We start from the raw sequence: 16,323 nt of genomic DNA, 5'->3' as shown, positions 1-16,323 counted from the left end.
TGGTTGTTTGTTTTAATTATGTATATGACAATAATAATTATAATATTTATTATTATATTTAAATAATATATTATTATCATATTTATTATTATTATTATTAGTAGTAGTAGTAGTATAACAATAATAATAGTAATAATGCTTTATGTACAGCTCCTTTGAAATGACATGACCACATTAAATAGACATAAAATAAACACAAAAACATTAAAAACAAGATGGAACATAAGATAAATAAATGAATAATTACTACTACTAACATTATTCTCATTACTATTATTATTATCATTATTATTATCATCATAAATGTTTCTGAATTTCAGGTCGGTATGACAGAAAAAAAAGGAAATGTCTCACATTAAATAGAATAATGAATTAGAAAAGCTAGAACCACAAAATGTCTCTTGTTACTAGTTATACCTACTACATTAGAAAATAACTAGCCTGAAGGCATTACACTAATAAAAATATTAGATAATGCCTCACTGAAAAATATAAATTAATTTAACTTATTATTGGCTGTTTCCACAAAATACAGTAGTTTGTTTTTGTTATTTGTAAATGAGTATTTATTAATTAGAGAAAATGTAATAATATTAAAACTATTTGGTCTTAGATACAAACAATGTGAAGTTGATTTAATATATATATTATAATAATTAACAGGCAGAGCAAAGGTCGTATTTCAGAAGTTCTGTCTGCCATAAACTGATTTCTAAAGTTCCTCTATTGTCGTTGCGCGTTTTCCTCCGTTTGTCCCTTTTCGCTCGCCGTAACTCAAAGGGGCGGGAAGAGGCGGAGGTCACGGCAGAGGTGCATGCCGGGAAAACACGTGTGGCAGAAGCGCAGAGAGGTATCGGTAAACTTTTACGATTTTTGTGAATATAAAAGGTTGTCTTTAACGCATTTATCATGTATTTTTTAATATATCGTGTGTTTATTTTAGTGTCAGTTAGCCGCTTCCTGGTTTTCCCGCCGTCACTCTCCGTCTTCTCCATTTTGTTTACATGTGAGGAGCCGCCGGGAAACATATTTCAGACATTAATGATTTAAACTTCTCCGAGTTCTAACAGTTATTTATCACCACAGTTCAGCCGTCAGCGTCCAAAACTGTCCAACTGTTGTTTGTCCAACTCATTTTGTGGTCATTTACGGGTCTGAGTGCAGATCAGGAGCAGCTGCAGCTAATGACTGATGACTGATGTTAACCAGGTTATTAACCGGTGTTAACCGGGTTATTAACCAGTGTTAACCAGGTTATTAACCGGTGTTAACCAGGTTATTAACCAGTGTTAACCAGGTTATTAACCAGTGTTAACCCAACCGGTATTAACCAGGTTATTAACCAGTGTTAACCAGGTTATTAACCGGTGTTAACCAGGTTATTAACCGGTGTTAACCAGGTTATTAACCGGTGTTAACCAGGTTATTAGCCGGTGTTAACCAGGTTATTAGCCGGTGTTAACCAGGTTATTAACCGGTGTTAACCAGGTTATTAGCCGGTGTTAACCAGGTTATTAGCCGGTGTTAACCAGGTTATTAGCCGGTGTTAACCAGGTTATTAGCCAGTGTTAACCAGGTTATTAACCAGTGTTAACCAGGTTATTAGCCAGTGTTAACTGTAACACGTAGAAAAAGGAGCATAAGGAGTTTAGAAGTAAAAGAGCGTTGTGTTTTATTTATGTTTTATTTACCTTTATTTAACCAGGAAGTCCCACTGAGATTAGAAATCTCTTAGCCATACAAAACCAAAAGCTATGTAAAACAGATGCATGATACACAAATAGACAATAAATAAACCTTCACTGCATCCTTTATGATGCCCCCAAACTCATTAATATTGATTAATATGAATGTTTCTTCTTTATTTAGAATAAAGTCTAACTGCTCAGGTAAAGTTTAAGTCATTGAGCTGTAAAACAGCACAAACACATCCGAGAAGCTGGAGGCAGAAAATCTGTTGGTTTAACGTTACTTGGTGAGTAACTAAGCCGGTGATCGATCACCACATTACTCATCAATACATTTTCAGCCCATAGACTATGGCTCACATCAGTAACCATCAGTTACTCGTGTTCTAATGTTGTATGATTACCATATCTTCGGCTGTCCAGTTGATTCTCTTAACGTTTAACATAATTATGATGGAAAAATTGATGAAAATCACAATTTCCATCCGTTCAGATTAAATGTGTGTAGGTAACATCTTTGGACCGCTAAGGGCGCTTTCACAGCAGGATGGTCACACCTTCATTTGGTTTGGTTCACTGTCACACTTTTGAAAGTGGACCAAACCGCCGGGACAACGTCACGCAGTTACAACAGCTGCTCGTTTGGGGCGGTGTAAGAAAAAAAAAAAGCACGAGGAAGAAGAACACCCGGCTCATCGATTGGCCAGGACCGAAAACAGAAATCCATCCCCTTCAACCACAAAAACAAAAAGTGGAGCTACACCAAATTTATGCACTCTACGGGTTTCTGTTTCTACTTTGGTGTTCAAACCTAACTGGTTTTTCACAAGAAGCTGCCCCGTATGAGCAGCAGGCGAGGCAGCGAGCTGTCCAGCACGTTGCTCTGTGCATGAGACGAATGTACTTGAATTCACTTCCTCTCTTTGGTTCGCTGGACAGTCCGTTTGCATTCCCACTGTCAGCGAACCGCACCAGGGTTCACTTGCAAGCGAACTGAGACCCACGTTTTCAGGCGGAACTCTGGTCCGTTTAAAGGGGACCAAACAGCTCTGGTGTGAAAGCGCCCTAAGTTGTTTATTACGGTTATGTGTCTCTTCAGAATAGTTTTTAATGCTTGTGCCGACTCAATACCTGATTATTTTTATCATTAAACATACAGTGTTCGGTAACTTGGTCGAGAAATGTGAACGTTCTTTTCTTCTGTTACATGTGATGGAAAAAAAGGTGTGAAATGTTGTGAAACTCAAGTCGTCTACATGTCAGAAAACAGCTGTTAGAAACAATGAAACTGAACCAGACAGGAAGTGTGTCGCAAGACTAAAACTAGGAGCTAAACTCTCCTCTGTAGATATTCACAGAAAAACCTCTGTTTTAACAGAAAGTCTGGAAAAAAGTCAAAGCGTCATTATTTGATAAGTGCATACATACATTTAACGCCACATAACTTTTAGGATCAAGTCTAAACCACGTGTCCTGTCTCTATTCGTCAGGTTGGAGTTGGCCGCCGTGATGTCCAAAAAGAAGCAGCAGAGCGATGAGCGCTTCCTCCGGGTGCAGAAGGACCCCAGGTTTTGGGAAATGCCGGAGAGAGAACGCAAGATCAAAATCGACAAGCGCTTCCAGTCCATGTTCCACGACAAGCGCTTCAAGGTGAAGTACACGGTGGACAAGCGGGGCCGCCCCATCAACCACACCTCCACGGAGGACCTGAAGCGCTTCTACCAGCTCTCCGACTCAGAGGAGGAGGACGATGAGGACGGTGTGAGGGGCAAGGAGGGGAAAAAGGTGAAGGAGAAGCTGAAGGCTGATGGAGACGGGAAGAAAGGAACAGGAGCTAAAGCGGAGCCGCCTGAACGAGGCGTCAGAGTCATTGAGGAGGGTGAGGAGGTGTTCTGTTGTCAGCTCCGTAGACTTTCATTGTCACAACACATGAAGTAAATAAAACACAGCTCTGTTAGTTCTTCTAAAGCGTTAAATATTCCAAAATGATCCCGTTAGTTTTGACATGTACGTGTGTGTGTGTGTATGTCGTCTCTGTATGAACTCGATGAAGAAGCACAGTAAAAAGGTTGATGATGCTGATGTCACTATGAGGGCAAAGTTTAGAAGCTTAGAACTGACAGACTGTTTTGAAGCCTCACGTTTGACTTCATGGCCGTCGCCATCTTGGGTTTTTTTTTAGCCAGAAGTGATTGTGAAGTAACGCAGCTGTCAGATGAATGTGGAGCAATGAAAAGTACAATCTCAGACGTAGGAAGTACAAGAATACTTAATACTTAGTACTGGAGTAAAGGTACTTGTACTTGGCAGACTGTGTGTCAGAAGTAGACCTCAGGTTTGGCTCCGGGTGTCGCCATCTTGTGTTTACTGGAGCCAGAAGTGACGTTCATTGCAGTGATGTTTTTTTATCATTTTCCACAGAGGAGGAAGATGATGATGAGCAGCAGCAAACGGGAGAGGAGGAGGAGGATGATGATGACCAGGGAGACAGCATCACAGGCGGCAGTGAGGAGGAAGATGATGCAGGAGAGGAGAGCGATGCTGCGAGCGGATCCGATGAGGAGGAGTCCGGTCCGGATTCGGAGGAGGACAGTGACAGCGGGCCGGATCTGGCCAGAGGGAAGGGAAACATCGAGAGCAGCTCTGACGAAGACGACGATGACGACGACGATGTGGCCGACATCCTGAGGAAAGAGGAAGAGGAGATCGAACATGACTGGGGAGAGCTGTGCAAAGACGCTCCGCGAGGCGATGAGGTACGGGCCCATTTTACCCAGGATGCATCAGGTGGTGACTTGTGTGGACTTCTGATAGACTACGTATCCCAGAATGCTTTTCAGTCCAGCCAGCGGCACAAAGAACAGTTTTAATTTAGAAAACACGTTACGGGATGTAGTTTTAAGACTTTTATGCTAGTTTATAGTTTTTAAATTTTCAAATCTGTGGTCGATTTGACAGCATGTGTCCTAAAAAAGAAATGTTTTAAATGTTGTGTAAATCTGTGGTTTTTAAAGCGGAAACAAACGAGGCAGAGGTGTGTTTAATATCATATTTAGTTTTATTGTAAATGTGTATTTTAATGGATTCAGAGCCGTTCTACATGCAGAGTGACCGTCCTCCGCAGTCTGGACTTGGCGTACTTGCTATTGAGTGTGTGTGTGTGTGTGTGTGTGTGTGTGTGTGTGTGTGTGTGTGTGTGTGTGTGTGTCAGGTTTCTGCCCGCCTGGCCGTCTGTAACATGGACTGGGACCGCATGAGAGCCAAGGACCTGCTGGCTCTGCTGAACTCCTTCAGCCCCAAAGGGGGCGCCGTGCTGTCAGTCAAGGTAAAGTAAACCACAGCTGCCTAAAATAATCTTTGGGTTGATGTTTTATCCCCTAGAAGTCCCAGCTCGGGGGGGGGGTACTTTTCAAAAACACAGGAGCTTTGTGGGTGGGGTTTGCAGCGCTGAAGAACTATTTTATTTCAGCCGCCATTTTTAAAAGCAGAGTGAGAGGGAGTTCAGACTGTTTTCATCAGTGTGAGGATGTTGTCTGTGAGAGAGACTTAACAGCAGTGCATGCTGGGTACTGTCCAGATCTACCCATCAGAGTTCGGCAAGGAGAGGCTGAAGGTGGAGGAGACTCAGGGGCCGCTGGAGCTGAGAGCTCTGCCCTCCGACTCAGAGGACGACACCGAGGAGGAGAGGTAACACACACACACACACACACACACACACACACACACACACACACACACACACACACCTGTTGTCACACATTTAGTTGTGGTTTCATTTTCTGAGGTTTCAAGATGGCTGCCACTGCGGATGAGTCATGATAGTTGTTAAATTATTTAAAATTGTAGTAGTTTATACGACCATCGTCTTCTTTCCTGTCAATCAATCTTTATTTATAGAGCTACACTTGATAACAGCGTTCTCTCAAGACTCTTTCCATAAAGAGCAGCTCAGACCAAACGATTGAGGAGTTCAACATGAAGGATGAGCAGCATCAGATGTTATATTAGGACACAGTGGAGGAAGAACTCCCCTTTAACAGGAAGAAACCTGGAAGAGTATAATTTCTATCGTCTGTACCGTCTGCCGGGATGAAACCAGGTGTGTGTGAAGACGTGGACAGAGTCTCATTTCATCCTGCTGGTCTTCCTGCGACCGGGCGTTAGCGTAGCTCAGGTCCTGACTCTCTGTTGGAAGATGTCATGTCAGCGTCTGTAATGTGTAATTCTGCCACAGGTAATGCACACATGAAGAAGAATAAGATCAACTTTATTGATCCCGAAGGAAATTGCTTTGCCAGAGTACAGTTCAAAGTTGGCGCAACAATACAAACGTTAAATACAAAGTGATAACAGGGAAATAGTGGCTAACAGATGAAATCAAATAAGTACAAAAAGGCAAAAAGCTCCTCATCTTCAAATAGTGGTTTTGCACATTCACTCCTCTGACTGGTGGAGTGTGTGTCTCCTCTCAGGGTTTACAGAGAGAAGAGGCGTGACTACCAGTTCAAGCGGCTGAAGTATTTCTACGCCGTGGTGGAGTGTGACTCCGTCGACACCGCCGCTAAAATCTACCAGGAGTGTGACGGTTACGAGTACGAGAGCAGCTGCTCCGTCCTGGACCTCCGGTAAGACGAGACGACGTGAACACACAAATGTAAGCGTAGATCTGGAAAAGGAATGAATGTGAACCCAAACCTCCACCGGACAGGTTTATTCCCGACGACGTCGAGTTTGAGGACGAGCCCAAAGACGTGGCGACGGATGTGAACCTCTCGGCCTACACGCCCAAACTGTTCACCTCGACCGCCACGACGACATCAAAGGTACGAAGACGGAGTGAGGTTCAGTTCAAAGAGCTTCACAGGCGCATAAAACACAACTGAAACTGTAGGTAGAAGATAATAAAAGCACCTCAGCACTGACTCAGGACAACAGTCACGTCACAGCTTCTCTTTTAAACAGAAGAAGGCCGGCTCACACTGCCTACCTTTACCTGTGCGGCTAAGCATGCATGCATGGATCCTGTCCACTGAAACACTACAGGGCTTTTAATTTGACAGTGATACAGGAAGTGTTCTACAGGTGCAGACACTGAAACTGTAGTGAGTGTCTGTTCTTACTGTCCCAGAAACAACAGGTGAGACTCCCTAACCTGAGCCGTGTGGCTGCTCTTACCTGTGCTCAGTCTGCTTCCTGGGGCCAAAAGGCTTAAGCTCTCCTTAGCCGAGAGACTTCCCTTAAGGGTGCTACACGGAATCCCTTAAAAGGTTTCCGTAGTTAAGGGAAGGCGATAAGAGACTTAGTGCTTTTTAAAAGAGATTTTACAGCCGTAACAAGTCTACAGTTTCCTTTGAGACTGATTCACAAAGTTGGCCTGTAGTCAAAGAAGAAGACAAAAAAGCGGATTGTACAGACGAGGAAACAGTTAAACGTCTGGAGGAAAACAATAACGGGAAGCACAAACTAAAACTGACATCAAACGCCTTCTTCTCAGGATGCTTAACTTTCTGTTATTGCCATGAACTCGGCCGTGTTGCAGCTGAGACAGAGTCAGAGGTGCATTAAGATTTAATCCTTAGTTTTTAGTTTAAGGTCTTTTTGTGCAGCAGGTTAAGGACTTCCTTAAGTGTAAGATTAAGATGAAAAGAAAAGCTTAAATATCTAAAGGAATACTTAAGGGTGTTTTGTGCAACTGATTTTATTTTAAGGAAACCCTAACTCACCTTAACTCCACGTGTTTTGTCCTTTCTGTTAAACTCGATGCTTCCTGTTCAGATATTTCACAATAAAAGTCTCTTTCTGATGGAATCTTTTAGTGTGACAGGAATAGAAACACTGATGCTTCTGGGTCTTTGTTTAACCAATCAGGTGCAGCTGACGTGGGACGAGACGGACCACGACCGTGTGACCGCCCTCAACAGGAAGTTTAACAAGAGCGAGCTGCTGGACATGGACTTCAACGCCTACCTTGCCTCCTCCAGCGAAGAAGAAGAAGAAGAAGAAGAAGAAGAAGAGGAGGAGGAGGAGGAGTTTGGAGATGACAACGGCAGCACAGCAGGAGGTGAGACGGTCGTAACAGCCTCTCTGTTTGTTCTGCGCTGAGGTGGAGCAGCAGGTCTGAGGTGTGATGTCTTGTTCGTGTCGTAGCAAAACAGGCCGAAGACGCCGTGGAGGTGGAGGTGGAGGTGGAGAGGGAGGAGCCCCCGGAGGAGGAAGAGCAGCAGAAGAAGAAGCAGCAGAAGAAGAAGAAGAAGAAGAAAAGCGAGGAGCAGATCTCCATGTACAGAGGGCTGCTGAAAGGTATCCAGGACAAAGAGAAGAAGCTGCAGGAGGACAAAGACATGGAGATGGAGATCACCTGGGTGCCAGGTAGGAGGGGGCGTTTTCACCACCACTGTTTAATTAGAGTTTGCAATAAAAATCCTCTTAGAAATACTTAAACTGTTAGTTGAAATATTAATACTGTTAGTGTAAATAGTATTATAATGGTATTAATGGAGTTTGAAATGAGGCGATATTAAAGAATAAAGTCATTTAGAGCCTTTTATTCTAATAATTGTTCTCAGTTTTTAGCTGAACAGGTGAATGACTTGCTCTTAAAGTGCTGGAGATGAACGTCTGAATGTAAGAGCAGCGGTAAACGGCCCCCAGTTAGCTGCAGCGGGAGCTTTTTTTGGTTTTAGTTTTCTAAATGTGCGTCTTGTTTGTCTGCAGGGCTGAGGGAGACGACGGAGCAGCTGGTGAAGAAGAAGCTGGAGGGGAAGGACACGCTGACGCCCTGGGAGGAGTTCCTGGAGAAGAAGAAAGGGAAGAAGAAGCAGAAGAAATCTCAGAGGAAACAGGTGAGTGGAACAACACAGACAGGTGACCATAAAACGCTCCCCGGGGTTTCAGGAAGTGGCGACGCTGCTGAAAACACGACTGATTATTAGATTGTTAGATTATAAGGACGTAATGACATCGAATATCACAATAAAAAATGTTATTCACTAGGGCAGACGGCGGCAACCCTCTACACTGGCTCCCTTCAGCTCTGAAAAAAACAATCATGTGGAAAAAATAACGGCTATTTTTATATTTATTTTTTCTTTCAAAGTAAAGTAACACCTCTTATTTTGGAGATCAAGGTGCTACTGATTTTAATAAATATGCGTCACATCTGCATAACGCTGGACTATTATTATGTTACTCATGTTAAAGCTGTTAGGCTGCAGCTTTATGTTTTACTTCTGTCAAAGTCGACTACTTTTACTTTTATTAATCTTCCACAAATAAGGCGTTCTGTGTTTTATTTTGAAAAGGCCTTTACATGCCAGTGTTTGTTTTCCTTCGTTATAACGGCAATAAAATGTCAACAGATTTCTTTTTGTAGTTCTATAATTTCATATATGCAACAAACTATAGTTCTTTTATATGTAGTCTAAGATAAGATGGACTTTATTGATCCCCATCGGGGTAAATTTGCATTTTACAGCAGCAAGATAGCAACAGTAGAAGAAGAAAAAATGTTGTAATAAAGACAAATATTTAAAACTTATCATCTTCATTTTAAGGCCCGCTGATCAGACTTATTGATCCTGTGTGAGTTTGGTTATTACTGTTACTAATCAGTTTGTGCTCCTCTGTCAGGGCGGGGCCGAGGAAGAGCAGAGCGAGGACGAGCTTCCTCCGGACGTCGACCTCAGTGACCCCTTCTTCGCCGAGGAGTTTGCTGCTGCAGGTGATCAATACCATCAATCAATCAATCAAACAATCAGTCGGGAGCCATAGCAGGGGGCGTGTTGGTACCATCGGGGGGCAGAACTGGGTGAATCCTGGGCTCTGATTGGCCGCTGGGTGTCTGTTAAAAAGTGATAATGGACGCCTGCTAAGTAGTTCCGGTCAGTTCACCGTCTAGATTAATGCGCCGACTGGAGTAACCATAGCAACAGGGGCGCCGTCAGAGCCTCTGCTTGCAGTGTGTGGCTACGCCTCTCCAAGCTAACGTTAGCTTGTTAGCATCAGTGAGCGTAACGCTGCAGGAAGTAGACGGATCCCCTCTGACCTCACTGAGACTCTGTTGTCTGATGTGTCTGCAGACACGAAGAAGACACCGAAGGGGAAGAAGAAGAAGCAGCAGCAGCAGGAGGAAGAGGAGCGGACAGCCGAGGAGGAAGAGGAGCTGGAGAGACAAAAGGTCGGAGTGGAATCGCCTCGTTTATGCTCACTGACTTTGACTTCTTCAAGCCTAAACATGTAAACCTGTGTGTGTGTGTGTGTGTGTGTGTGTGTGTGCAGGCTGAGATGGCTCTGCTGATGGAGGACGACGACAAACACAAACACTTCAACTACGACAAGATCGTGGAGCAGCAGAACCTGAGCAAGAAGAAGAGGAAGAGGCTGCTGAAGAAGGGCGAGGAGCCGCTGCAGGACGACCACTTCCAGGTGTGTGTGTGTGTGCGTGTGTGTGTGTGTGTGCTTGTGTGTGTCAGCCACACAGAAACTCATTTAGCTTCTCTAAGCATGAATCAATGGCTACAACACACTGTAATGTAGTTTTAAGCAGATATGAGTGTGTCTTCACATCTAACAGTTAGAAGAACTGGTGGAGGCAGCAGCTCCTGTGTTCTGTGAGGTAAAATCACTGCTTTTGTGAATGGAGTCTGGTGGATTTGAAGAGAGCGTCGATGAATATAATGCATTCAGTTCCCAGTCAGAAAGGAAAGGGCCCCATGTGCTGTAGGTAGAACTCCAACTCTGGACACTTTAAAAGTTAGTTATTCAGCTCACGTGTAGATATTTAGGTCACAAACACCGTAACTGATCCAGATGGATTATCAGTGTGCAGGAAGTCTCTGCAGGTCACTTCTGACACAAACCTTCTGTCTGTCTGTCTGTGCGTCCAGGTGGATGTCCAGGACCCCCGTTTCCAGGCCATGTTCACCTCCCACCTGTTCAACCTGGACCCGTCCCACCCGAGCTACAAGAAGACTAAAGCCACACAGAGCATCCAGACCGAGAAGCAGCGCAGGCGGGAGGAGGAGGAGCTGCGCCGGAAGGAGGACACGCTCACACAGGGGGAGGCCATCACCACCGCCGCCACACAACAGGAAGTTAACTCCAAGAAAGCGATGGACCCCAGCCTGTCTCTGCTCGTCAAGTCGATTAAAAGCAAAACGCAGCAGTTTCAGGCTCGGAAGAAACCGAAGCTCACGTAGGTTCGACTCAAGGTTTCTGCAAGAAAAGACAAACTTTCCTGACGGACTAAAAACAGAAACGCTGCTGGAGACATGACATCCGTCTGGTTTCTCCTGATGACATCAGGCTTTTTATGTGAAAATCCCACATTTGTAGTAAAAAGAACTGAATCCTGCAGCCTCAGATGTCAAAATGTTTTATTATCACAGTTTCTACACATAGAAAGTCAGAACTTTGGAGGAATTCTTCACAGCTCCTCAGTAAAAGTCATTCAGGCACATCACAGCGATGTTTGGGCCTCATGCAAAGAACCACTCGGATCATCCTCTTAAATTCAGCAGCACCAGTCCAGTCACACTTTAACATCACATCAATAATTCACCTTCATAGATCTTTCAACCAGCTCAGTAAGTCATTCATTCATCTACAGTGGCTCCAACATGTCGTCATATACAAACAATCCACACAGAGGAAAGTCTCAGCTCCTGAGGATCCCAACGTGAAAAGGATTCTTGCATGAGGCCCCGTCGCTGTTTTGGTTTGGTCCTTTGATTTGACACAAACATGCACAGGAAGTCACATTAGCTTCTGTTTAACACAGATAAAAACCAAGCGGTGCAGAATAGGACCATGTTTTGTCTTAAAGGACAGTTGTTTCACAATAAAAGCCTCCGTTAAAACTGTTAATGTGGGGCATTTAGAGGATAACTGGTATTTTTTAAACCTGGGTCCCAAAAATGATTCTAAGTGTGTGACAGCATCATGGAAAGGATCCCTACAGAGAGAGACCTGGAAGATCCTTTTGGTTTAACCACAAACAGCACACACACCAGACTACATTCACTAAAACAGGGATTTTAGAGAACAGGACACAGGAGCTGCTGCCTCCATCAGTTAGTGTGTTTGTGCTGTTGTGTGACTTTTCAGGATTAGTTTGGATCCCAAGACAATATTTGTGTGACACACAGTAACACATATTGGGCCCAGGTTTAAAAATACCAAAGTTCCTCTTTAATGTGAGACTATCAACTCTAAACGCAGCACACAACAGTGTGGCCTGGTGCAATTAAAGCAGGACAAATCTGGAAAAAACCTGATTAGCAACATAAAATCAAAGGCACTCAATCACCTGGTATTTTATTAGCAGCATTAGATCAGTGGGAGATTAATGTAAAGGTTCCTTCAAACCCTCTAAAGCCCCTTTCAGACTGGAACCTGGAACACTGACTGACTGTTCAAACAGCCGGCCTGTCAGGTGTTTGTGTACCGTTATTTATTTAGTAACGCTCACCCCGTCGTCGTGCCTCTGGCATGTGAGAGAGCAGGCAGACCGGAAAGACACAAGTGAGGTGACGGATGTTTACTGAGACGTGCAGTTAAAGGACTCAGGTCACGTTTTTCAAGTCTGTCTTCAAACAAAAACAGTTTGTGTAAAGATACACTAAAGGGGAACTTCAGTATTTTCAAACCTGGACCCTATTTTGGTATATTTGGTGTCTAAATGAGTGGTGGGTACAAAACATTTTGGATTTCCCAATAATCACAAACGGCCTTTATATCGCTCTCTGCAGACACACCAGACTCCATTGACAAAAACGGGAATTTTACACAGGAGTTGCTGGTCTACCGCTGCCTCGATCAGTTTGCTTGTTTGTTTTATTGTGTTACTTTGGTGTTTTAAGGGTTAGTTCGGTCTGAAAGTGATGTCTGGGTAACACTAACTAAGTAATCAGGGCAGCTTTAGAGCAGCAGCTCCCACATTCTGATTCTCTAAAATCCCTGTTTTAGTGAATGTAGTCTGGTGGGTGTGCAGAGAGCGATATAACGGCTGTTTATGATTGAACCAAAAGGATCTTCTCTCTCGGTAGGGATCTTGTCAGTGGCTAAAACAAGCACTTTTAGTGGACCTACTGTGATCAGGTGCAGCCCGTTAAAGTTGATCTATTGAACGTGTTTGTACCCACCAACCATTTTGAACCATCATTCTAGGATAAAATACCAGCGATCATCACAAATTACTGGAAATCTGGGTGGAAAAATGTATTTATTTTCAGGGCTAATTCCCCAATCGAGCTTGGTTAGGTTAAGGGAAGGATCATGGTTAAAGTCAACTGACTTTAGTTGGCTTTTTTTGTTTTAGACAGACTTGGAAAAAAAAAAATCCTTAAGCAAAAGCATTTCAAGTCTCAGGCTGGAGGCACAAAACTCCTTAAGTTAAGGTTTTCATGGCACTTTGCACTTGAATTTATTTAATTTTATTGTTTTAAGATGTGAACTTAGATCTTTCTCCTCATCTTATACTTAAAGAATTCCTGAAATGGTTGCATGAAAGATCTTAGCGACCAAAGTGAAGGAAAACAAGTGGAGACCCTGAACGCATCGTGAGAGCAGGATGTGGACTGAAGGAGAAAACTAACAGGTGTTTTGTGCGGCCGTCCCGTGGGTGAAGAAGCGGAAAGAGGATCACCTGTGGCGTCTGAAAGGGGTTTTAATCACAGTGAAGTGTCGATTAGCGTTCTGCTCCTACGGCCCGGGGTACTCGAAGACGGCAGCGGCGCCCATCCCGGTCCCAATGCACATGGACACGACGCCGTACGCCCTGCAGGGAGGAGAACACACGAGACGCAGAGGTGAGAAAAGTCGCCTGTTTCTAAACAAGTGTTGCGTGGCGAGCGTCTGAGGCGAGACCGACCTCCTGCCTCTCCGCCGGAGCTCGTTGAGCAGCGTCACCACCTGCCGCGCCCCGGTGCAGCCCAGGGGATGGCCGAGAGCGATGGCTCCGCCGTTAGGATTCACCTTCTCCGGAGGGATTCCCAGCTTCTCCACACAGTAGACCGCCTGGGCAGGAAGACAGGGTCCCATCAGAAGACCAACGACTGCTTTAATTATCAATTCATCGATTGTTCATTTGGTCTATAAAGAGTCACGTCTCCAAGTGTCTCGTTATCCAGTCAAATAGCCAAAGATACTCAACTTACAATGACGGACAACACCAGACTCCATTGACAAAAAGAGTCATTTTACATGGGGGCAGCTGGTTTGATCAGTTGGTTAGTTTGTGTTATTGTGTGACTTTAGTGTCGTAAAGTGTCAGTTTGGATCCAACACGATGTTTGTGTGACACACGACAACACAAACAAACTAACTGATGGAGGCAGCAGTCGATCAGCAGCTCTGATGTTCTGTGAGGTAAAATCACTGCTTTTTTCAATGGAGTCTGGCATCTTTGAAGTAAGCGGTGTAACAGCAAAATTAAACTTAACGTCCAAAACATCGACATGACGCCGACTGTTCTTTCACACACTCACTTCTCGTCAGAACATTTTTAACAGATGACGCTTTTCTTTAATAAGTGATGGCGACTAAATCAGCCTGGTGGACATAACCGACATTTAGGTGTGAGCTCACCTGGCTGGCAAAGGCCTCGTTGATCTCAAACACGTCGATGTCCGCCACGGTCAGTCCTGACGGGGGGAAGCACATGGATTTCTGTTAACAACTGTTCTCTGTTGAGTTAATCCAAGCTGATTGATTTAAACTGAAATTAAATAGTTTTATTAATATTGCTTACCCTAATTAGAATTTTTAAAAATGCTAAATGAATAAAAATTTAAAACAGAGAGTCAACAGCTCAAATTGTTTCTCTCTGAACTGCAGCTTCATAAAACTGAGTCTGTCCTTGAAGGAACTTATTATTATTTCAAGTTTTGCTGCTACAGAACGAGCTGCAGCGTAAGTAGGTCCTCTAAAAGAGCTTGTTTGATCCACTGACAGGCTCAGAGTGTTATTCTAAGTGTGTGACAGCATCATGGAAAGGATCCCTACAGAGAGAGACCTGGAAGATCCTTTTGGTTTAACCACAAACAGCACACACACCAGACTACATTCACTAAAACAGGGATTTTAGAGAACAGGACACAGGAGCTGCTGCCTCCATCAGTCAGTGTGTTTGAGTTATTGTGTGACTTCTGTGTTTTGAAGGGTGAGTTTGCTTCTGACAACATTTGTGTAACACACAACAACACAAGCAAACTAACCAATCAAGACCAGCAGCTCCTGTGTCCTGTGAGCTAAAATCACTGATTTTGTCAATGGAGTTTTGAAGGAGGCGATAGAACAGCATCAAAATATATTCTATGTAGTAAAAGTATTTCACAATAATATTCATATTATTGGATTCATATATTTAATTGTTTTAATGTTAATGACGTTATATAGTGCTGATGGCTTAATAAAATCAGTACTCGAGTAAATGTACTTAGTTACTCACCAGCCTGCTCCAGAGCTGCGGGGATGGCGAACGCTGGTCCGATGCCCATAACGTCAGGGGGGACCCCCACCACCGCGCTGGCCCTCAGGACTCCCAGGACGGGCAGACCCAGAGCCTCCGCTGCAGACCTGCGACCAATCAGCACGGCCGCCGCTCCGTCGCTCACCTGGCTGGAGTTACCTGCGGCAGGACGAGTGTGTGCGCGTTAGACCGAGAGCTGCATCAGTCCACCTGGGGGGGGGCGGCTGGAGGCGCACCTGCTGTGGTGCTGCCGTCAGGTTTGAAGGCCGGTCGGAGTTTGCCGAGTCCTGCCAGAGTTGTTCCCGGTCTGATCCCCTCATCCTTAGAGACCGTCACCTGGTGCTCTTTACCCTCTTCGTCCACGACCTTGGTGGTGACGGGAACGATCTCCTGCTGGAACAGACCGCTGCTCTGCGCCCGGGCGGCTCTGTAGGGAGGGGGGGGGGGCGGTTATCAGAAAGTAAAGGATAACTTCAGTGTTTCTAAACCCAGGGCCTAGTTTTACACATCCTGGTGTCTGAATGACTGGCAGTAGATCACCTCTCTCAAAGTGTTTGTTTGATCCACTGACAGGCTCAGAGTGTTCTATCGCTCTCTGCACACACACCAGACTACATTCACTAAAACAGGGATTTTACAGGGTAGCTTCTGGTCTACTGCTGCTTTGATCGGTTAGTTAGTTTGTGTTGTTGTGTGTTACACAAACATTGTGTTGGATCTGACCTAATCCTTTAAAACACAGAAGTCAAAACTAACTGACTGATGGAGGCAGCAGCAGAGCAGCAGCTCCTGTGTCCTGTTCTCTAAAATCCCTGTTTTAGTGAATGTAGTCTGGTGTGTGTGCTGTTTGTGGTTAAACCAAAAGGATCTTCCAGGTCTCTCTCTGTAGGGATCCTTTCCATGATGCTGTCACACACTTAGAATAACACTCTGAGCCTGTCAGTGGATCAAACAAGCTCTTTTAGTGGACCTACTGTGATCAGGTGCAGTTGTCCCAAAGGATCACGTTGCAGCCATTGCAGCCCGTTTGGTGGCTGCTGGCTGAGGTGATCTACTGGACCAGTTCCAACACTTTTACTACCTACCAGTGACTCTTTTAGTACTTAAACTAAACGTTCCTCATTATTCTGACAGACTGTATTCACATTTGAAGTGAAGGGTCTGAAG

At 44.4% G+C, this 16,323-nt stretch overlaps 2 protein-coding genes across 2 annotated transcripts in view; one reads left to right on the top strand and one right to left on the bottom strand.

The window, feature by feature from the left end:
* The first annotated feature begins 797 nt into the window (after nucleotides 1-797).
* Nucleotides 798-11,042, top strand: esf1 (ESF1, nucleolar pre-rRNA processing protein, homolog (S. cerevisiae)). The gene is made up of 14 exons (XM_070855404.1): nucleotides 798-850; nucleotides 3,179-3,567; nucleotides 4,110-4,444; nucleotides 4,900-5,013; nucleotides 5,266-5,375; nucleotides 6,161-6,313; nucleotides 6,397-6,511; nucleotides 7,557-7,749; nucleotides 7,836-8,057; nucleotides 8,403-8,530; nucleotides 9,318-9,408; nucleotides 9,767-9,864; nucleotides 9,966-10,112; nucleotides 10,574-11,042. The coding sequence occupies exons 2-14, from the start codon at nucleotides 3,198-3,200 to the stop codon at nucleotides 10,883-10,885; spliced, it is 2,388 nt and encodes a 795-aa protein (XP_070711505.1). The 5' UTR covers nucleotides 798-850; nucleotides 3,179-3,197; the 3' UTR covers nucleotides 10,886-11,042.
* Nucleotides 11,043-11,045: 3 nt separating this feature from the next.
* acaa1 (acetyl-CoA acyltransferase 1) overlaps nucleotides 11,046-16,323 on the bottom strand; it is a 9,938-nt gene continuing 4,660 nt past the window's right edge. The window contains exons 8-13 of the mRNA XM_070855578.1: nucleotides 15,393-15,583; nucleotides 15,136-15,315; nucleotides 14,274-14,329; nucleotides 13,558-13,703; nucleotides 13,333-13,464; nucleotides 11,046-11,411 (exon numbers count right to left, since the gene is read on the bottom strand). Coding sequence (XP_070711679.1) covers nucleotides 13,389-13,464; nucleotides 13,558-13,703; nucleotides 14,274-14,329; nucleotides 15,136-15,315; nucleotides 15,393-15,583 — 649 coding nt within the window. The 3' untranslated portion in view covers nucleotides 11,046-11,411; nucleotides 13,333-13,388. The remainder of the gene's footprint in view (nucleotides 11,412-13,332; nucleotides 13,465-13,557; nucleotides 13,704-14,273; nucleotides 14,330-15,135; nucleotides 15,316-15,392; nucleotides 15,584-16,323) is intronic.

Source organism: Pempheris klunzingeri, chromosome 3 (genome assembly GCF_042242105.1).
Source record: "Pempheris klunzingeri isolate RE-2024b chromosome 3, fPemKlu1.hap1, whole genome shotgun sequence".
In the NCBI taxonomy this organism is placed as follows: domain Eukaryota; kingdom Metazoa; phylum Chordata; class Actinopteri; order Acropomatiformes; family Pempheridae; genus Pempheris; species Pempheris klunzingeri.
The sequence above is the reverse complement of the archived record's forward strand: the minus strand, read 5'-3'. Positions and strand labels throughout refer to the sequence as shown.

Coding starts and splice junctions, on each gene's coding strand:
- esf1 (XM_070855404.1), top strand. CDS start 3,198: ATGTCCAAAAAGAAGCAGCAGAGCGATGAGCGCTTCCTCCGGGTGCAG. Junction 5,014..5,265: donor GCGCCGTGCTGTCAGTCAAG/GTAAAGTAAACC, acceptor GGTACTGTCCAG/ATCTACCCATCAGAGTTCGG. Junction 7,750..7,835: donor CAACGGCAGCACAGCAGGAG/GTGAGACGGTCG, acceptor TTCGTGTCGTAG/CAAAACAGGCCGAAGACGCC.